We start from the raw sequence: 21953 nt of genomic DNA, 5'->3' as shown, positions 1-21953 counted from the left end.
ATTCGTTCATTTCGTTTACGAAACAACATGATTGCAAATCTAGAAAATATTATGAATCGCATTATATACTGTAGTAGCGTATAGTATATTCCACACTAACCTTTGCCAAATGATTGCCAGCCTGCTGACGCAATGTCTTGGAATTGCTGGTATGTGAGCTATTGAGGATCGAGTACGAGACTGATATGAAACACTAGAAGCACTAGAGTGTATATATATAGACACAAAGTCTCTTTGTTTGTTTGGCTATAAAAAGGATGCAACACGCGACGCCGCGTCACGATTATATATATTACGAAACTATAGACGCAATTATGCATTGGTCAATCAATTATCGACCTCACAGCGAATATATTTGCATTTTTAAAAATTAACTATTAACTAATCCCTCATCTGTTTTGGTATATTGAAAAAATTAACGTACGGTGTCTAAATCTCGGTCATGGTGATGTCTCCAAAACTAAAGTTGGAATCGATGTAGTCACTTCCATCCACGTCAACGTATTCACCACCGTCGTCTTCGTACAAGACGGGAATTGGAGGTGCAGACTTTTTGACGGATCGTGGCGGTGGAGGAGGTGGATGATTAGGTTCAGGTTTCTCCCCATCCACTAACGGATTGCGACGAGAAACAGCATCGAACGGATGGGATGAAGCCTCTTTAACAATCCCATTATTCACCTTGACATTCATTCTGCCATTTATGTAGTCTTTGAATTCCGGATTATCTTCCACTCCAATAAAAATGGAATCGCCACTGCTCTGACTGTTCCAATTAAACGTTTACAAAAAAAATTGATACATTTCTCATAAAACAGCGTTAAATCAGATGCAATTACCTGATGTTGTCAAAACTGTCATCGTGATTGGAATTGGACAATTGTTCGATACTCCACATGGGATTAGAACCTTGAACGGCATATTTATTGGAAGTAGGAACAGCATCCGCCACTCGGTTGATCCCGGAATCCTGCGAGCCGAATTTCGGAACAGCTAAAGCTGCCACTCGCCGATTAAGCCTTTTTTTTTTATCGACAAAATATCATTTATAACGAAAAATTTGAGAATTGGAAAGTGAAACTTACTCTGATGTCCTCTTGTAGAAGAAAAGGATGATACCAATCATAAGAATGAGAACAACACAGGCGACGATAAACATAATTCGAAACATTTGCTCCGAAGTGGTTCCTTCCGTGGGCAGAGGTCCAACAGATTTGAGCACCAAACCAACTCCTTCGCACCGATTTCTTCAATTGTTTTTCCTAATTTCCCGGTTCATCTTTTTTCCTACCCGTAAATTTGTTAACAGTTACTTGAATAAAACGATGTGTTTTAAAATAGATTTACGCGATAATGACGCTGTCAAGGACAGGTTCTGGTTCGGCCTTGGTTTCGTCGATAAAATGACTGAGAGCTGTGTTGAAGGTATTGTTAGCCAACCGGTGCTCCAGCACCTTCGTAGCCTAATACTTTTTCCACATTGCATTTATAACCCATTGTTTCCGTGAAAATGGTTTCAATCTAAAAATCCATTGATTGCCATTAGCCATTAGCCATTAGCCATTAACCATTAATAAAGACATGTAATGCACATTTACCTCAGATCTTTTGGCCTCAATCTCTTCTTTTTTATTATCGAATACAATGTCAACTTTGTTTTCTTGGGCCACAACGTAAATGTTGATCGGCGTTCGACTAGAATGCATCACTGCCAATCCCAATCATCTTTAATTTTTTAGTTAAACAATAGTAAAAAAGCAGTCATATTACCCTTATCCTGACAGGTAACATTCAACGTGAAATAACCTTTCATTTCGGGCTGAACGGTGAATAATAAAACGATCCAGTAATCCGAACTGATAGAGAATGGAGGTTTAATCACCGTCTCTAAATTAACCGACGACTGACTGACTGTGAAGCTATCTTCAATTTTACACGTCACTACATCATTGTCGTCTTCATCAGTTACCTACTTCCGAACAAAAATTACTCTAAAAAGAGCCCATTTTATGATTCTTCAATATATACCGTCATTGGAAACACTCTTGTACCGGGCGAATTCCCTTCCGTAATGCCTCCAGACAGCGAGCCGGAAAATACCGGATCACAATCATTCACGTCTTTCACCTTAAAAACACCAAACAATAGTCGTAAATAAATATCCTTTTGTTTAAAAGAAAACTTATTAAAGGACATACGTTAATCGTGATATTAAGGTACTGCCCTTTGGTGGCATCAATGTCTGAACAGTACTGGGCAGGCTTATTAGTGCAGTCATTGGTGGCCAAGATGAGGACGTAGGGAACTGCTAGAGGCTGTTCATGATCCAACGGTTTCTTCGTCTGCAGTTGATTGAGTGTTTTATCAGGTACATCAAAGTATTCGTTGTTGCCACCTGCGTTCGAAAAAACAACGCTCAGCAAACTACTTAAATAAACGTATGTACGTCGCATTACACACGAGGTAGTAGCAAACATCGTAGCGGCTTTCTCCTGGATAGAGATTGGCGTTATCTGGATCTTCCGCTTTTTGAAACACCTTCATTTCTATCTCATTTTCTGTACACCAAAATCATCACGTTATTACCGAAAATTTAATGAACATCTCACCTCACCTGTAAAAGTTAAAGACTCGGTGATCACTGGGAAGTAAGGCAATTGTTTGTAGCTCAAGCGCACATTTATCCTCAAATTCAATGGAGTACTAAGTGGAGGTACTCCTTTATCAGTCGCTACGACAACCAACTGCAAATAGTAACCCCCGAATACAAACTTTGATATTAAAATGAAGGAATAGACAAATCAAATAGCTTACGTCGTAGTAACTGGCGACAGAGCGATTCAATTGGCTGATCAAAAATACTTGGCCCGTGTCCTTATTCAACTCAAACACTTGATTGACACTTTCGTCTACGTATGGCCGAATAAAAGTCAACTGATTTGGTACGTAAGTTCTAATCATCTACTTACCTGACCATGTGTAAAGTATTTGACTATTTACGCCTTCGTCGTTATCGGTGGCTCTAAAAATCAGCTGTTGGTTAGTTGTATTGTAGAACAAAGGCTGACCCACAGTCGAATCCTCGCGCACTTCGAAAATTGAATTGTCCCTTTCTGGGAAAATAAACTGAGGATTATTGTTGTTAACGTCCTGGACGAAGATGCGATACGTTGTGTTGCTGGAACATCGGACACCTTCAATACTATCACCCTGGTCGCAAGCCTGAATTGAATATCAAACTCTAGTTCAAACTCTATTCCTATTTCAAAAAATGTACGTCTCGTTAATGAATTTACCTGTACGATAATGTCGTAACTGCCCGTACAATTGAGCATATCAGAAACGACAACAACCAATTTTCCTGTAGAATTGTTAACGGTCTCCATGCGAAATGGTTGGACACATTTCTCCAGCGTACTATCGCCCAGTCTATTCTGTCCATGTAACGTGAACGTCAACCATTTGTTCGGACCATTGCTGTCTTTGTCGTAGCCTTCGATTGACGTTACTTCTTGGCCCTGTGCCGCCAGACCAAGATTATTGAAGAAACGGGCAAATGAGTTTCACTTTATACCATTGTCAAAGATTCAAAAGGTGAATCGAAGATTTCGTTTGCAAGTGTCGGTGAATTGTCATTGACGTCCAACAGCCTGGAAACAATTCAAACGGTCAGAATTCATAGAAGATGTTGAAAATGAAATGCCGTACGTGATGTCGACTCGTTCGAGATCGGATAAACTTCCCACTGTGTGAACAAGCAAAACAATAGATAACTGTAAATGTTCTGTTAAGCTAGGCAATGAAATAATTACAGGTAATTTCTTCGCGATAGTTATCACGAGCCTCGACCAAGGACGCTGTAGCTTGTCTTCGTTTCAAAATCGAGTTTCTCGCAATTCCTCACCGTCATCTCACCGGTGGTGAGATCAATAGCAAACTCGTCCACTCCTTCCACATTTTGCTGTGAAAACATGTAACTGACCGTCCCGTACTCACCTGCATTTCCTCACATGGCAGCCTATCTTTCCCTTTTCAATTTTCACTTTAAATTAGCCTACCTGCATCAGCATCCGTAGCCTGCAAACTGGAGATGAATGTGCCATTTTTAGTGTTTGACTTTGAGCTGCATTCATAAATTACAACTTGAGTGGGCGTCACCGTTAACTCGGGTTCGTTATCGTTGACATCGGTAACGTTGATTCGAATCTGCAATGTCAGTTACAATTACAATTACTCGGGTCATGAGAACAAAGAGGTTTCTTACTAAGGTGGTCGACGACCTCGGCGGGTTGCCATTATCAGTCGCCGTGACATCACATTCAATCAAATCCTTTTCTTCACGATCAATCAACGTCGTTGTGCTTAATTGGCCATTTCTCGCATCAATGGTCACGTTATCACAAAAACTATACGCGCCATCATATAAACACACGTAATCAGCTTTTTAAGAGTAAAAAAAAAGTTATACCTCAACGAATAGGTGATGATGTTGCTCTCGTCGATATCTGATGCTTGAATATACCCAAAAACAGTTCCAATGGCCGTCGCATTTCCCTCGACGATGGTGAACACGTTGGTGGCCTGGTCGAAGACGGGGTTGTTATCGTTAACGTCCGCGATATTAACGACGACATAAACTGAATGGGATAAAATTATCAAGTCGTTGGACTAGAAATCAAAGAGGCAATAAAAATGATTTACGTTCGTCTTTGTCATCGTTCGTTACAGTGTTGAGATCGGCGATTGTTAAGCAAAGTTGGACCGAATCGAACACTTCACGATCGAGTGGCGTATTTGAACAACTGCTGCAATTGCCCGGTGGAAGCAACGAATCACCTACTTTCAAAACAGCTGTCGATGTAGCGGTCACCCTCAAAAAGTGTTTATTCCAAGCTCGGCTCTCAAAGTCCAACACAAACGTTTTCTTCAATTCAGCCGATGGATTCGAGATGATGACGCGGTTCTTGTAGAATTTGGACTTGTCCCAGTTAATAGAAAATGCCAGATTTGGATTTTCATCGCGATCAGAAGCCGAGAAATTGGCCACTTTACTTCCACTAATTGCATCTTCACTAACGCTAAAATCCACCGTACTCGGCTACACACGAATTTGTTAAAAGAACAAGTGAGTCAATACTATTCTAGATTTTAAAAATAATAAAAAAGGGAGATGTTGTACTTACAGGTGAGAAACTAGGAGCATCGTCGTTGACATCTTCAATGGCGATAGTTAAATTCGCGACTGATCTCCGTCCGTCAAAGTCTCCATCTGAATACGACAATATACGTATGACGTGATAGGTAACCAAGGTCAATTTTGAAATGACATAATTGAAAACGCCCCTCGACAAAAAAGATAAAAGGGGGCTGGGTAAGAAAACAAAAATCTCGTGGTGACGGCCTTACTTTTGTCAATGGCCTGAACTCTGTATTTGAGGGAAGATGACCCGATCGCTTCACGATCAATATTTGCTGCTGTGTGAATCTCGCCCGTCACTTCATCGATGGTAAAAAATCGGGCCGCATCGTAACTCTCCACAAACGAATACCTTGAAAGAAATAACCGAATGAATTGCTTACCCCTTTTTTTTAATTTAAATTTCCTAATGCTTGCTAAACTTACCTAATGCTGGGCTGACCGTACGCTGAGCTGACGTCGGCATCTGTTGCTTGGACTTTTATGACTAGACTACCTATAGCCAAATTCTCTACAATATTAGCCGTGTAATTATCTGAAAAGACGGGACTGTTGTCATTGATGTCACGGGCATATAAATTGACCGTGGAAGTTTGGCTTGTTTGATCGCCGGATACTGCTGTTGCTACAACCTGCATTTCATCCAATTCGCAAATGTATCTAATTCTAATATCTGATGGAATGCTGGAAGCCAACGTACCTGAAACGTGATGTTGCGTTTCTTGCTATCCTCGTAGTCCAACAAGTTGGGAGAATTAATACTTAAAGAAAAGATTCCATTGTTTCGGCCGGTAGTAGGACTCAGTTTCACGTATTGGTTGACGTCCGGTGGACCTTGGATCATCATCACATAAGAACCTTTTTCTTTCTGTGTTTTAACCATCAAAGTTATTGTCACTGCACAAAAATCAAGCTTAGTACAAATACAAGTACCAGATCCGGATCGGAAACCAAAATGTCCATTTGTGTGAGTCGACCGACGAACCCTTCATCGATTAAGTCAAAGGTGTAGATTTGCTTATCGAATTTAGGTAAATTGTCGTTGATGTCATCGATAAAGACGGTCGAAAAACTGACAGTCTTGTATTGTGGATAATTTTTGCACGTTGCCGTTATTTCCAGATCAAAGTAGGAATCAAAGTCGACGACATCGCGGTCGATCCGTTTGGCTATTTTCACCTCGCCCGTATTGGCGTCTATACTAAAACTGGCCCTGTTGTCTAATTCAAAAGGTGATCATTCAAACGAGCTTTTTCTCTGGTGGAGGTGCATGTTATTTAAAGGCATAAATATTTACCGACTAACGAGTACACGATCTCATCGTTTATCGTGACGTCTCCGTCTTGAGCTAGAACGGAAAAGACAGACGAGTCCTGTTGAATGAAAATCAGATTAGATTCTTTATCATTCCTTTTGAATGATTAACACTTACAACGGCCAATTCCTCCTCGATGTTAATAAAAGGCACTTGGGTTCTCCAAACGGGAGCCGAATCTTTGACATCAATAACGTTAAGTGCCACTTGAACAGAAGATGACAGGCCGCCTCTATCCTAAACGTCAAATATTATTTATATAATAGAACGAACGTGTCTGGTAATCGTATAATATAAGCATAACTACCGTCACACTTATTTCGAACAAGTAAAACTGTCCAGCTTCAAAATCCAATTTTTTCGTGACACTAAAATTTCCGGAACTGCTGTCGAGCGTGAAATTGGAACCGTCACCGGCAAGAGTCTAAAGTGGTTTACAAAACTCTGATTTATTACAAAAACGTTAATGTAAAATCAAATTACTTTTCACCTTAAAAGTGTAACGTAATGTGGAATTATCTCCTTGATCCCCATCTGTAGCATCAAAGTCGTAAATCTGGCCCAGTTCGTTCTGCAATTTTTAATTTCCGTGTTTTTTTAACGGCAGCTACTAACGAATTGGTTGAAAATATGAATCAGTTTTACCTCGTTAAATGTTAGCGTCGTGTTGGGATATTTGATAAAGAACGGCCTGTTGTCATTCATGTCCACCACGTTGAATTGGAGTATTCGTAGAGAGAATGGGGAGGTGAAGATAATGAATACGCACGTATCCGAATTAAGATCTCCACTCTCAAAATCGAATTCTTTCAGAGATTTGATTGCAACTGCGTTGTTTTCTGGAGGACCTAATTCGATGATATCCTTGCAACCATCCGATAAAATCGGTGCCGTGATGTCTGCGTCATTTTTGCAGTGAAAGCCATTAATATTGCGTAAGATAAATAATTCTCAAATGCAATTTTGGTGCGAGTGTAAAGCTTCAACGGCCCTTAACGTGAAGTCGAGAGCTGTAAAATAAACATTGAAAAATTGTTATTACCATTATAGCGGAGAATAGCGAGAACGACTCCGCGTTTAATTCCTTCTTCCGCGTTTAAGATGCCGTTAGATTGAGTGTATGTTAGATTTACATGACCGTAGGCTGCACTGGAAGTTGGAGGTCCAACGATCCATGGGTCTGCCCATTGCGCTCCTGAACAGTGAATTTAAAATCATAGAACGGCCACAAGACAGCGGATTATAGAACTGATAGATACCTGTCAAAGAGATGCACAGTGAAACGATTGAAAAATGCAGAATCTTTTTGACCACTTTGCCACGTTGAAACATGGTTTGAAAATCACCGAGTGTGACACTTTGTTTTGGATTTGATCGTCACAAGTTACGGGAAACCAATAACCGAAAATGACGCACCACCAATCTCGACTGAGCGATGAGACACACCTGACAATCGTCTAATTCTTTTTATCTGATCATATGAGCACTGAAATGTTGACGCACATTTTGTTTTAGACTAGAAAATGTTGGAGATAAGACGACGTCAACTAAATTGTTGGGCAAGTTTGCATATCTAAAGCTGCATGACGACATCCATTAAAAGTTGGCATGGATAATTTTGCATTTCCATAATGGATTATCACAACAGCTGAAAGAACCGTATATCTTTCAACTGGCATAACTTTGTTATATGCCACCTTAGAATTTAGGACGCACTTGTAAGCGGCAAGATTTCCACCAGGCAATTTGGCTGTAAACAAAGGCCTCTTATCTCAAGGTGTTTATACTTAATCAGCTGCGTTACAAAGGCTTTCTCAAGTGTCGCCAACGGGTATTTTTTTTTTCCTTTCTTCGTTTTACGATGAAACTTTTAGTTTGCCGGCTATTTAGTCTATTAACCGAATTCTTTTGCGTCACCACATCATGTGTCAGTGAACTCGGTCATTCCTATGCAAAAATGACTATAGTTATTTAGCGTAACATTGCGTAAAGTCTTTTCTACCAATTAAACTCGTGGCATTCTTGTTTCTTAAATGTATTTGAAGAAATGGTTATGTACAACGCGTTGCTTGAGGGTCATCGGGCGATACGCCCAAGTCACGTGTTTGTTTGATGAATTTTTTGCCATTTGGCTACAAGCGACGACATATCCGATGACATTTTTGTGCGTTTAATTCCTTTAACGGGTTCGCTAGTTGTTTCTTCTTCTATTGCCGATGGACCTACATCGGTCACTGTAGGCACACCAGTTTCAGATGGTGCATCTGACAATGAAACGACTGCTGGATCGACCGGAGCGGCTGGTGAGGCCGGTGCATCCAGAGTGGCCAGATCGGTATAGAATGAGTTCAATGCAGAGTCTAAACATTCTACAGCACCTGTATCAGAAGCTACAGCAGTGGGACATTCCGGCAAAGCTGCGGTTGGGGAATTCTCACCTTCCGAATCTTCAAGTACCATATCAATGACCTGATCCGTCTGCGGCTTGACAGGCTCTATTTTCCATTTGTTTTCAATTTTATCCAGCCATTCTTCTAGAAAGTCAGTTTCTAGTTTCTTCTGTGACCAAGCTTCTTTCAAAATTTCCAATTGACTCGCTAATTGGGTTTTCGATAATTCACCTACAGGTAGCTCCTGCGTAGCCAATCGGTTTTCCAACCGCGTAATTTTTTGTGCCACAGTCAGAGGAACAACTGGGGGGACAACGACCAAAGGTTTAAGAATTTCTCCGGCAATAAACTGAACCTTTTGACTTGGGGTAGAAACTAGGGCATCTTCTTTCTCTTGGAAACCCAGGCCTTTGAAAGTGTGGACGACTTTAGTTGGCGACGCTGGTTCAAGATCAAGAACAGGTTGATGAGTGAGGGGGAAAAATTTCTTAAAATCATTGCCCAGTTTTGGACGAGAGTCTTGAGACTGCTGTGGCCGCCTTCGAAACAACGGAACAAAAGTTTCCGCCTTGTGATCAGGAGGTACTTCTTTTTCGATAGCAGCAATGATACTATCGACATCGATCGTCAACCGTCCGTTGGTCTTTGCTTGGGTGAATTCCGTTCCACTCGCTTTGAGATTTCTTTCGGAGGTACCAATTTTAAAGCTCACTTTTCCTTCATCTTTTTTATAAACATCCTCTTTTTTATGATATTCAGCAAGATTTGGCTTTTCCACTGTGGGTGTGGTAACAGCTATAGAAGTTCTGTATAAATCAAATTTTAAGATGGCTGCATGATCAATTTTAAATCAAACAAATATTTTAGTTAAATACTTTATGGTAGGTTCTTCTTTTACTGTAAAAACTCCTGGTGGAACAGATTTGCTTTCTTCTACTGCACTTGGAGCTACTTTAGTGCTCACACTATTGGGCATTGATGAAGATGCTTCTGAAAGGTCTGGAGGTTTTTCCCAAGTTAGTTCATTTGTGACGGTGTGCCAAAAATAGGGTTGTCCCGATTGAGGGTCCCATAACTCTTGCCAAACTGAAAAAAAAAATTATACATGAAAGCTGTTTAAAAATTTAACATAAAAGTTTTGTTTCTTTTACCAGATGAAACCGAAGGTGCTGGAACTTCTTCTGCTGATTTTATTTCATTCATAAAATCCTTAAATTCAGAATCTTCTTCCTCTTTACTACTGTCTTCCTCATCAGAGTTATAGTGTCCCAACAGAGCATGTAATTTGTTTGTTGGTGCAGAAGAGGCAGCTACAGGGGCAGTGTTCATAGAAGAATGGTTTTGAACCAAGGGGCTTTGTGATCCTTCAAAAATACAGCTTGTATTTTACTTCAATGTTTACTTGAAAAATACAAACGAATCAATATATACCTTCATCATCAAGTTGGAGGATTTGTCGTCGATTTTTTGGTCTCCATCTAGATGCCATTCTTCATTTATAATTTAAGAGGGGTCTACGACATTCAAATATTGCTTTCGTGATAAGGCGCTTTTTTCTCTTATTGTCTAACACCGTCTGCTGCTACAGCGATATATATCGATCGGAAATGGCACGTTTTTATTTGTTTAATCTTTAAGTTTTCCTAACGTTCGATAGTGAGAATAAACAAACTTTTTTCACACTAACAGATAAAATAATAATAATGAATAAATAATCCAGTCCAACAGATTTGTTTGAAGTATTTGATCCGACCCCTAAAATTCATTTCTAGTTCCCGGCTCCTGGCCACCATGCGGGGTGTCAGCGATGATGGTCGATTTTTACCGTCTGCATTGACGGTTTGGATTTATTTCAGTCGGAATTTGGTAGCATAATTCAAGGTTTGTTTAGCTGGCTTCCGTGAGAAATATCGTCAAAGGATATTTAATTGTGGACGCTGGGTTCACTTCGAAATATAATATACTATAAACGCCATCGATAAAAAGTAAAATTTGATCTTTAAATTTCACTGTGAAGCTACACCATTAAACATGTAGATTTTTGCAGTGAGTTCTGAGCAGGGTTCCTGGAGCAATATTGTTTTCAGATGTGCGGTAGCTACCGGAGCTCATCCAATCGATCTCACCAAGACGCTTATACAATTGGGCCATGAACCTATAGCTCCCAAACCAACCACAACACTTTTTGGAAGACCAGCTCTTGGTCTACCTAGTGTATTCCAATACAGTACGAAAATGAGAGTATAGCGAATGATTGCCTTCAAATCTAATTGTGTTTTTGAACTCACTTAGTTGGTTATATTAAAAAGCGAGATGGATTTTTTGGGCTCTACAGGGGACTGGGTCCCAAAATGTGTGCAACCATTATCAAAGGCATGGCTTTCCAGAAAGCCACTGAAATATTCATTGTGCAAGTAGAAGGCAAAAAAGAAAAGTATCACTCTTTTAGCTAGTACATGAAAGACCTATTTAATTAGCCTTTTATTAAATTATTTTGAAGGAAAAGAGACCCATACTCTGAAGATGATGACGAAGAAGAAGCACAAGCTGAGGAGGAAACGTTTTCTGGGTTCGCGTTAACTCTCTGTCGCAATATTACCGCCACTACCGTATCCATCTTAGCTAGCCAGCCTTTCCACGTGATTGCCGTACGGACCATGGCGCAATTTATCGGAGAAGAACAGAAGTACACGTGAGTAATCTTTCGCTACTGTATCTCTCCGCATTCGACGGTATAAGCAGCCACTATGTTGTGTTGCTAGAGGAGTTTTTGCTTCCGCAAAAGAAATCTACCACGAGAGTGGAGTTGCAGGGTTCTTCCAAGGAGTTACCCCTAGACTTCTTGGTGAACTGTTAGCTCTCGTTCTGGCTTCGTCCGTCAGCTTCACGGTCAGCACCTACGCGCTCGGTGATCCGCGCTACAGAGCAAGCATTAAAACGGCCGTTGGGGTAAAAAAAAGAACAATAGCTTTCGTTGTATAGCAATTATTGACTATATCTTTTTCTACTTTGGCCGGCAGTTTTTGTCAACATCATTGACCTATCCGTTCAGCGTTGTATCGACTTGTATGGCAGTCAGCGGTTCTGGCTTAGTTGCTGGTCAACCCCCTGACATGCCCATTTACGTCAATTGGACCGACTGCTGGTCACATTTATCGCGCAATAATCAGCTCAAAAGAGGCTCGTCTATTATATGGCGTTATTACACCGGAACGACTGCCGTGTTGCGACCATATTAGGTTAAACTCTCCAGGACTCTTTGACATCTAGGTGATTCTTATCAGCAGAATTTAAATTGAATTTCTTATTTTGAATTCTGAAAATCAAGATAAGATTGTGGGTTGATTAAGAGCGTTTAGTGTTGTCTTTTCATTCACAATCATTCGTAGTTTTTGATCATTTTTCAATAGATCTTGGTCTGAAGTAAGCTAATACTTTGATCTTTCCATCCTTGAGCTATATCCTAGTTGGATGGTTAATGATCATTTCCCAGTCATGTTAGTAACTATTCTTGCTTGTACTTGCAGTCACGAATTGTGTCGTGTGTTGATCAACTCCTTCGACAAGTATGTGACCCTTTCAATCATCTTTCCTCATAATAATAATAATAAAAACTCTAAGACAGCCTAAAGTTCCATCTTTTTGTGGTCGTGTGTAATGTTGGCTTCAAAATAATTGTTTTATTCGTTTTCAGAAAGCCCGTGAGATTGAGAGTTTTTGTCATTAAACTTGTTCGATTTGTCAATAGTATGCTGACGCTCAGAGGTCTCATCAGTCACCAGCTGGATTGAACTGGAGGTAGTGTCCAGCTGCCCACTGAAATTCATTTTTCGTGATTTATTTAGAGCTCTAGATTGGCGTTTATTGCCTCCTTGCTGCGTCTCTTCTTTGGAAACCTGCACGTGGGAGAAAAATCTATTTTCCTCGCATTTGCAGCCCACTGGGTGGCGACGAAAAATGACTGGCTCCATCAGTTGGGTTTCGATGACTTTGCTTTTAAGTGACGTGATTCGCGCCATGTGAACGGCTCAACATGCCTAGTGGCAGCGTACTTAACTGGTCCTCGAATGGATTGCTGCACTTCTGTCGGGAAACGCCGCCTTATTCAACCTCATTCTTTTCCGGTAAGGTCGAGATACTGATAGTAAAGTTGTCCGATTAGATTTCATTTGAATTTGTTATTGTAAACTATTTAGCAAATGGTTCTAGGAGCCTTCATCTCTCTCTTCGGTATGATTGCTTTTAATGCTGGATCACAAGAATCGATAAGTCAACCAGCGGACGAACTAATCCCCAACTGCTACCTGGGTGTCTAGGTAGCACGGATACATTGGATGATGCCGTAGATTGGGATTTCGATTCAGATTGGTGGTGGTTAATTCGGCATTCTTAGTGTACCCTTGTTCAAAGAGGAGGGATTGCTGACCAATCCTTCTAAAAGTACTGCTTGGGTACAACCATCTCTTCTGCATGCCATCAATTCATTTTATATTCATCTGTAGATGCTCGTACTTAATTTTTAGGATCTATTGATTGATGCTGGAGTTGGTATCGTCATCATGCTTTGGTCTATTTCCATTATATCGTTACTTTACACTGTCTTACGTTACCTTGGCCTCCACCGCGTCTATGTATCCGACGAACACGTCGGTTTGGACATCGCCGTTGCACCGAGAAAAAGCATACGAGTTCTGCAATGCCAAGGATAAAGAAAGACGCCAGTTTGTTTACCACTGTAACTGGCAATTTAATCTTTCATCCGTTGCAAATGTGCAAAATCGTCGCTCAGGCAACGAAACTGAATCTTCGATACAAGGTGTAACTTAATACGAAAATAATATTCCAAGGCCAATGTGACCTCAACAAAATGCAGCACTATTCATAAAAATAACACTGTTGCTTGTAATTTCACAATTAGGCATCAAGTAGACAAATTAAGAAAACGTTGTTTTTAAAAAGAGAGGAATAAAGAAACGGAAAAGAATGCCTATAATCCGAATCGAGCGGGTGTCCGACGTGGTGTCCCTTCCGGTGCCCGTCCAGGTGTAACAATCGACGATCTAACGAGTAGGAGAGTACATAAGAAATTACTATCACGTAGCGATAGATGCGACTTGAAATGGAAACAAACTTTTTGCGGACAGATTCCTCTTTTTTCAGTCGTTCTTCTTTCTCAGCAACCATCTGTTCCTGAGCCAATTTCATCTCCTCCTCCATAGTAGACATGGTCTCTTGTGCTTGTCGTCGCTTCTGACTCCTTCCTGCACCAGCTTGTTTTACAGAGTAGAACATGGGACCCATCTCAGCCAACCAAGTGGCTTCTACCGCTGTAACGCACTGCATGTATTCCTGTTCATTTTCAATATCGAGATCAATTAGAGTTCAGTTTACAAACGATGTAATTTTGGTTGAATTAACCTTGGAAGTCATAATAAGTTCATGGTAGACGACGTAATCTGGTGTGTAGCCCATGCCAAAAAGAGCTGAAGTGGGATGCAAATGACAGGGCATACCCGTTCGACAATGCACGTACTCGCCGATACCTTTTAATCGTGCTGCCTGGTGGAAATAAGCTAAGAAAAACCAACAATTAATAATATTACGTCATGTGTGGTGGCACCTAGGTGACAGAAGGCAACAATCGTTACCAGAACAGATGCATTTGCGAATCACATCCCAGTCTTGACCTGACGAAATGATGGGCAACTTGAGTTGGTCCATAATGTCTTTCAACTGCTGTCGTACTTCGCGAACTTTACGCATGGCTTTGTGGTGAATGAAATGCTTTTGGCACCAAGTCGACGAATAACTGAGCAAATAAAAGCATTCGTTTAGAAAACATTCGGGTTCTTTCTTTTTGAAAATCAGTTTCTTACTTGCTAATTTTCCATTGGTTGTAGACGTGCAAAAGTGTTAAATGATCCGATTCCGGTACTTGAAACTTTTCACGGGCGGCGTCAGAATCTTCCTCACGGCCTTTCGGTCGAAAGAAAATGGCCGGCACAGAAAGCATCGATACTAAAATTTAACTGTAGATTAGATTACGTAAACGAAACAAATAAAAGAAAGGAAAAACTTTACCGATGACGAGACAATCGGCGCTGCACTTCATGTCAACCGAAGCGATCAACATTTTCGAAAGAGCCGGATCCAATGGGAACTCGACCATTTGCCGACCGAGTGGTGTTAATGCTCCTGTGTTCTCCAGCGCTCCCAAAGTCCACAGCTGAAACATCGAGTTCAACATGTTTTCCTGTCACACCACAAATATAAGCGTTACGATCTCCTTTTGATTTAAGCGTCTAAAATCTCACCTGTGGAGGGGGATCCATGAAATGAAACTGTAGCAGATCCTGAACGCTGAGAGATTTCAGTAGGAGTACCACATTGGCCAAATTCGTCCGTTGGATTTCAGGTAACGTTGTGATCAACATCTCGTCTTTGTACTGACGTTCCGTGTAGAGCCGAAAACACTGGCCCGGGCCTGTACGCCCGGCTCGGCCGGCACGCTGATTGGCGTTGGCTTGGCTGATGGGATAGATCTGAAGGGCGTCCATACCGATACGTGGGTTGTAAACTTTAAGTTTGCAGAATCCGGCATCGATGACAAACATAATGCCATCCACTGTAAGTGAAGTCTCGGCAATATTTGTGGCTACGACGCATTTCCTTACTCCATCGGTAGATTTTTGAAAAATTTTGGCTTGCAGCTCGGACGGAAGTTGAGAATAGATTGGCAATACCAATAGCGGAGGTGCATTGTCAACCTGTTCTAACCTTTCCTGTATTACCTCGCATGTCACTTCAATGTCTTCCTGGCCGGGCATAAAGATCAAGATATCTCCTACGAAAATAAAAGTGAATATGTGATGGGTTTTGCGACCTTGCAACGTTATTACCTTGCGTGGGTTGAAGATGGACTTGAATGGCCTGTTTGACGGCAGAATCCACATAGTCCTCGCACGGATTTTTGCTGAACATGAGGTCTACCGGGAATGTTCGACCGGGAATGATGAAGACGGGTACGTTGCCGAAAAAATCTGCAAACTTTGTCGAGTCCATCGTGGCCGATGTAACGATCAGTTTTAAATCTTGTCGACGACTAACAACCTGAAATGGAAATTTTATAATTACATAAAGGTGCCATGTCACGAATGACTTCATTGAAAAACTAACATCTCTTAAAAGACCAAAGAGTACGTCCGTGTTGAGAGAACGCTCGTGGGCCTCGTCCATGATCACAACACTATAATTGTCCAGGTCAGGTTCACGAAGAGATTCACGAAGTAGAATACCGTCTGTCATGTACTTGATGATAGTTTTCTGTCAACGAAAAATAGAAATTCCTTAACACGGAAGAAACAACGATTCAAATCTAAAAACGCTTTTCTTACTTCACTCGTACAATCTTCAAAACGGATTGAATAACCAACTTCATCGCCTAAATTGCATCCCATTTCCTCCGAGACACGCTTAGCCACACTCATAGCTGCAACACGTCTAGGTTGCGTACAACCAATCATTCCGTACCTATTTTAGATTAATTATGCAAACTATTTAGTTCCCAGTTGACCGACGTCCAACTAGAGGCAATACTTACTTGCTGTAACCAGCTTCATGGAGATACTGTGTCAACTGGGTTGTTTTACCGCTACCTGTTTCACCGACGATGATGACCACTGGATTCTCGCGAATGATCGTCAACAACTAATCAATCAGAAAAACAACGGAATCAATAGGAAGTTCCAGTTAATCATTCTTCTCCTTTTCTACTGACCTGTTGGCGAACAGCAAAGCTGGGAAGATACTGACGTTGCTGTTGAAGTGTTTTCTTCTTTGCGAAATCACTGGATGCATTGTCAGTGCTTTTCATATGTTCAGCAAATCGCTGGCTCGTTTTATAATCCGTTTCTCCCGTTGTTTCATCAACTGCACCGGCATCCTATTTTTGTTCCAAATTAATAAAATTTCAGTTGCATGAAAAAATCAAAACAAAACCAAAACAACAAATAAATGTTTCTGAAAGTACCTCTTCGGGACGAGCTTCTACACCCATGATGTTACCTATCTTGGTACCGGCCAACTCCCAGTGTTTCTTTTGCGCTTTCTTTCGCTCCTTTTGCTCGCGATAAACACGCACCAAAGCTGAACCTTTACGAGCTGCCATGGCCAAATCAGACGTCGGATCCTGTGTGTTAAAAAATTGAAGTAATGAGTGGCTTCACATCTAAAAGATTAAAAGGTAGTTGAATAATACTGACTCTGACGGGCACGACCGCTTCTGGTTGTTTCGTAAAAACGTAGCGTCCGTCAAGAAAAGGCGGAACAATATTGTGGACAAGAAGATGAACGCGAGCTTCAGCTTCTTCTTCGTAGTCCTCGTCGACATCAATGGTGGTGACGACACCACTGGTTAACATTCGATTGCGTTCCCACAGCTCGTTATCTTTTTGAATCTGCTTCTGCTTGGCAGACACACGCTTGTGTTTCTTTTGTTCGAGTTGTTCTTCTTTGCGTTGGGCATATTCTTCGCTGACTCCACCAAAGGGTTGACTGGAATCAGCGTCGTAACCATCATCGAGACCGTACCATTCACGATCAAGGCGTTTTTGCTCTGCCTCCCATTCTTCTGCATCTATTTCCACTTCAGGTGTGGCGGCTGTAATGAAAAATTCATCAATAGTTTTGAAACCAGTTTCAAAAATTAAGCGACAAAATTTATTCTTACGACGGTCAGATGTAGCAACTGAACTTCCTATACCAGAGTCTCTAGGTGTGTTGTAACGCTGACTCCGAGCACTCCTAAATCAAGTTAAGACCTCGTTAGCCATTGCTCGCTCCATTTTGATAAGGAAAAATATTACTTGTAATGGGAATATGCAATACGTTCACTGCGTTCGGAGAAGTTTGATCCTCGACGTTCAGATCTGTCATTGCTTCTGCGATTTCCTCGTTCAGACCAATCTGAATCACGTCGATCTCCTCTTTCAGACCTATCTGAAGTACGTCGATCCCCTCTTTCGGACCAGTCTCCTCTTCTCTCACGACGCTCTGATGAGCCACCACTGGCTTGGCTTCTACGTTCTCGTCGTTCAGCTTGATCCTTTTCCCAGCCTTTAGAGGCAGCAAGATCGTCATCGTCCCAGCTGGATCGTGATGGCGTGTCTTTTACATGGATCTTCGGTGTCGAAGGTTCGTCCCGGAATTTAGGCGTCTCCCATCCATTATCTGAACGTCTGGATCGTTTGCTATCTTCTCTAATGCTACGATCGTCTCTTCTTTCGCCAGGACGCTTAAATTTTGGACTTTCATCCCTATGTTTCTCATTTTTTGCCTGATAAAAAACCCAAATTTGTATAAATATCACAGGTGTGTCTCATCAATATACTTACTTTTGAGGTAGTCTGGAACTTGCGTTGTTTATCACGATCCTGCCTGTGCTGTAATCTGTTTCTAGCTTCATCAGAAACACCTCCAGTATAAGTTGGTGTTTCATATGATGCCCGTAGAATCTTTTTGTCAACCTTGAGATGAGGTTTCTGGAATCCTTCATCAAGTTTTTTTTGTTCAGCCTCCTCTTTGAGATCTTGTAGTAAGGCTTCTTTTAGTCTTCGCTTCTGTTCTGTAATTCCAGGAAAGGTTCATGAAAGATGTGTGTTTATCATATATTTTGAATGGACTTACCAGCAAGCTTGTCCAGTCCCAGCAAAGATTCTTTGGGGCCTTCTTCAATTTGCGCGCTACCTTTTTTCTTACGAACTACAATGCCACCCGTTGTAGGTGCTGAACCTTCCAATATATCCACATTATCTAAATCTGCCATTTTCACTTCTCGTGAAAATGAGAAAAGTTTACAACTAAAACAAAAAGTAACCTACTCTTTCAAAACGATACACCGTCGTCTACACTTCGTTTTACGAATCAGGTTGAATTTTGCAACGCTAGATGGCGTTTGACTTTTCGGGCAATAGATGGCGTGCTATTTCCGGAACTTTACGCGCCAATTTGCTTTACTTTTAAATCAAAATATATCCAAGTTGTTTTGCTATTAAAAATAAAAATAAAGACGAATGTTTCACTAAACATTTGACTATGGCATAGAGTATATTTCCGAGTTCAACAAAGGCCTTGTCAGCTGACCATCACGAAGTCAAAATCAAAATTTTGTGAATATTTAGCAATACGTTGGTGAATCCAAGATGTAAGTGAAGTAATTAATATTCAATATGTCACATCGCTTTCGATATCTCCGATAATGAAAGCACTGAAACCTTTCTTTGTTTGATTTCGTCCCCCCTCCCCATTCCGGTGCGACACGTGCCCTTTTGTTTCCCTCCCTCTCTTTGTTCTATCTTTCGTCATTGCTTTGGAGTTTGGAGCAATTAATGCAAATTAGAGCCGAAGGTTATTCATAATTTTCTAGGAAAAACAAATGCCACTGTCGGAATCAAATTCCACCCTCTTATTCCCTTATCTAAACATGCAAATGTGCTTGCCACATTTCACCCTATACGACTAATGGGGGATGGGCGATCAACAAGTCGTTCGTCATTTGATTTCCATTTTTGCACTTGGTCTTAGTATTCGTCGAGAGCTGAAAGCATCCAGAACTATTAGTGCTGATGTTTCTGGTTTAAGGTGAAATTATGAGAAGGTAAAATATTGTTTTGTTTTAAACTTGTGTTTTGTAAAATGAAACATTCCAACATTTCCTAGATGGCGTGCTTTCAATGTAAACATAAGTGGAATTCGTTATTGCGCGCCAATACCCTCCATTTATCACTAATATCAAAGTGATAACCGTGAGACACGTGTGGAAATGGCAGGTAACAGTGATGTTTCTACTGAAAAATGTGGTCCGACTGAAAGTTTGGGGGTCATGAAATTGAATGACCATAAAGCTGGTATGCAAGGATTGGATACAGCAAAGATCAATCAAATCATAGAAGAAGCTTCCAAAGGTTCACAATTCTATCAGCACAAGCAGAAAAACCAAGAAAGAATCAATGCCAAGATTGCTAATTTGAAGGCCTCTTGTGCCAAACTAACTGAAGAGCAAAAGAAATTGGGTCGATTCAAGGTAATTAGTCCTTTTAGTATATTTTTATCAATTTTGAGCTATCTAAAGTGCTTTATGGAATATAGATGGACAATTTGGCTGGAAAACTTGAATTGATGAGGGACTTGTCTCGTACAATTGTGCACGTGGATATGGACGCCTTCTACGCTGCTGTGGAAATAAGAGATTGCCCAGAGCTGAAGTAACACATTGCTTTTTTCTTTTAAAACATTAGTATAATATTTGAGTTTGCTTTTGCAGGACTAAGCCAATGGCAGTTGGTTCTTCTGCAATGTTGACAACATCCAATTATCACGCAAGACGGTTTGGTGTCAGAGCGGCCATGCCAGGATTTATTGTAAGTCTGTCACACAAAACCGTTTCCACTAAAAGTCAAAGATTTATTTTATTATTTTGATGGCTTCAGGCCAAAAAGTTATGCCCTGAATTAGTGATTGTCCCAACCAACTTTCCCAAATACACTGAAGTGAGTCGTCAAGTGCAAAAGGTGTTTGCGGATTACGATCCCGAGTTTAGCGCAGCCTCGCTAGACGAAGCTTATTTGGACATTACTGACTTTCTTGTCGCTCGTAAAGATGCGGGTGCTGAGATGACGGCAGCAGAAGCTGTTGAAGAAATGCGAGCCAAAATCTTGGAATCTACCCAATTAACTGCTAGCGCTGGCATCGCTCCCAATGGTATGTTTCCATTCATTTCGTTTAGTAATTTATAATATTTGTGCTGTCCATTCTTGTCAATAGGGATGTTGGCAAAAGTTTGTTCAGACAAAAACAAACCCAATGGCCAATTCGTTTTGGAAAACACTAGAGAGGCGGTCATGGAGTTTATCAAGGACTTACCCATCCGAAAAATCAGCGGCATTGGCAACGTGACGGAGCAGCTTTTAGGCGCTTTGGGTGTTAGCACTTGCCGAGATTTGTGGGACAAAAGAGAATTGTTGTATCTTTTGTTTAGCGAGTCCAGTTATGACTATTTTCTCCGTGTCGCTCTCGGAATAGGCTCTTTTGGCGTAAGTTGTAAAAAAAAAAAAAAATTGTATGCGACAGTCGTTTGATGTAAATGAAATTGAATTGATAAGGGTGACGGATCCGAGAGGGAACGCAAATCAGTCAGTTGCGAAACGACGTTCCGCTCGACTAGCGACCACGAAGAATTATGCGACATTATCCGGCAATTGAGCGCCGATTTGGCACGAGATCTGGAACGCCTCGGTTTGACGGGCCGATCGGTCACGTTGAAATATAAAACGGACAAGTTTGACGTGAAAACGCGCATCACGCAATTGATGAGTCACACGCGAGATGGTGCTGTCATCGCTAAAGCAGCTCAAAGTTTGTTGCCCGTTGGACTGCACTTGCGCCTGTTGGGCGTTCGCATGTCACAATTGACGTCGCCAGCTGAAACAGGAAATAACAACGCTGGCCGGAAACAGCGTACCCTGGACGAACTGCTACTGGCCGTCGAGTGTCCTGCCAGGAAAAAGAGGAAATTGGACGCCCAAGTGTCCAACTCTTTGACGGAAGCGGATTTAACAAGAGGAGCACCACTTTTATTCACCTGTCCGGTTTGCCACTCGTGGCGAACGTCAGACGGCGAAGTCGCTCTCAACAGCCACGTTGACGAATGTTTGAATCAACAAGTTCTCTATCCAGAACAGCAGAGCACAACATCGGCGGGCTGTTCTTCGTCTCAGTCAAAACTGGATCGATACGTAATCCGACGCGCGAAATAATGAACAACTTTCTAATGAATTATGCAAATTTTCTACTCCGATTTCCATCAATGAACTTGAACATCCCGCCAGGAGCGCTGTCGTCGTTTCCTTATCGATTCGGGAACATGTTAACGATGGCGCTTTTCAATAATAGACGTTCGTACGTACTTAACTCGCAATAGGAAATCAAATGTCAACACAACGCCCAGAGTTCCTCGCGTGTTGGTTCTCCCCCCTTTTTTTTTCGTCTCCCGCTT

General features: G+C 41.3%; 5 protein-coding genes across 7 annotated transcripts; 2 read left to right on the top strand and 3 right to left on the bottom strand.

Moving 5' to 3' along the window:
* Positions 1–272: 272 nt before the first annotated feature.
* Positions 273–8438, bottom strand: LOC116926034 (protocadherin Fat 4-like). The gene is given in 34 exon segments (XM_045176386.1): positions 273–766; positions 840–1019; positions 1086–1279; positions 1350–1433; positions 1435–1521; positions 1599–1708; positions 1771–1969; positions 2029–2127; positions 2199–2395; positions 2457–2558; positions 2615–2744; positions 2815–2909; positions 2970–3222; positions 3297–3518; positions 3575–3650; positions 3709–3745; positions 3813–3852; positions 3854–3996; positions 4059–4206; positions 4265–4406; positions 4469–4637; positions 4702–5098; positions 5184–5269; positions 5407–5549; positions 5624–5829; positions 5898–6065; positions 6131–6417; positions 6495–6570; positions 6630–6749; positions 6820–6936; positions 7003–7083; positions 7158–7411; positions 7555–7707; positions 7772–8438. Coding segments are annotated over 34 exon segments (5205 nt in total). The 5' UTR covers positions 7845–8438; the 3' UTR covers positions 273–429.
* A 93-nt stretch (positions 8439–8531) lies between these two features.
* LOC116926047 lies at positions 8532–10603 on the bottom strand. The gene is made up of 4 exons (XM_032932825.2): positions 10334–10603; positions 10054–10266; positions 9778–9988; positions 8532–9708 (listed from the first exon to the last, which is right to left on the bottom strand). Exons 1-4 carry the CDS (start codon positions 10389–10391, stop codon positions 8610–8612), a joined length of 1581 nt encoding a protein of 526 aa, XP_032788716.2. The 5' UTR covers positions 10392–10603; the 3' UTR covers positions 8532–8609.
* Positions 10604–10728: 125 nt separating this feature from the next.
* LOC116926065 (mitochondrial carrier homolog 2) lies at positions 10729–12533 on the top strand. 2 transcript variants are annotated; one of them, XM_045176379.1, is made up of 7 exons: positions 10729–10887; positions 10950–11129; positions 11195–11336; positions 11403–11594; positions 11665–11851; positions 11923–12187; positions 12222–12533. In XM_045176379.1, coding segments are annotated over exons 1-6 (921 nt in total). In that variant the 5' UTR covers positions 10729–10886; the 3' UTR covers positions 12142–12187; positions 12222–12533. The 2 variants fall into 2 exon arrangements, with proteins under 2 accessions (XP_045032314.1, XP_032788739.2); XM_032932848.2 differs by having other exon boundaries at positions 11923–12533.
* A 1247-nt stretch (positions 12534–13780) lies between these two features.
* LOC116926036 (pre-mRNA-splicing factor ATP-dependent RNA helicase PRP16) lies at positions 13781–18819 on the bottom strand. Its single transcript, XM_032932808.2, has 18 exons — positions 18587–18819; positions 18295–18524; positions 17767–18236; positions 17631–17704; positions 17164–17561; positions 16932–17090; positions 16680–16844; positions 16503–16609; positions 16297–16432; positions 16079–16225; positions 15802–16012; positions 15217–15746; positions 14984–15155; positions 14779–14920; positions 14551–14711; positions 14321–14475; positions 14034–14251; positions 13781–13962 (listed from the first exon to the last, which is right to left on the bottom strand). The coding sequence occupies exons 1-18, from the start codon at positions 18723–18725 to the stop codon at positions 13890–13892; spliced, it is 3687 nt and encodes a 1228-aa protein (XP_032788699.1). The 5' UTR covers positions 18726–18819; the 3' UTR covers positions 13781–13889.
* A 436-nt stretch (positions 18820–19255) lies between these two features.
* LOC116926045 (DNA polymerase kappa) lies at positions 19256–21868 on the top strand. 2 transcript variants are annotated; one of them, XM_045176374.1, is made up of 7 exons: positions 19256–19540; positions 19619–19982; positions 20048–20163; positions 20223–20319; positions 20389–20659; positions 20723–20991; positions 21061–21868. In XM_045176374.1, exons 2-7 carry the CDS (start codon positions 19722–19724, stop codon positions 21712–21714), a joined length of 1668 nt encoding a protein of 555 aa, XP_045032309.1. In that variant the 5' UTR covers positions 19256–19540; positions 19619–19721; the 3' UTR covers positions 21715–21868. The 2 variants fall into 2 exon arrangements, with proteins under 2 accessions (XP_045032309.1, XP_032788715.2); XM_032932824.2 differs by having other exon boundaries at positions 19257–19556.
* Positions 21869–21953: the final 85 nt, after the last annotated feature.

The sequence above is a fragment of the Daphnia magna genome, linkage group LG7, assembly GCF_020631705.1.
Source record: "Daphnia magna isolate NIES linkage group LG7, ASM2063170v1.1, whole genome shotgun sequence".
Taxonomy (NCBI): Eukaryota; Metazoa; Arthropoda; class Branchiopoda; order Diplostraca; family Daphniidae; genus Daphnia; species Daphnia magna.
This window is presented reverse-complemented; position numbering and strand designations above follow the sequence as displayed.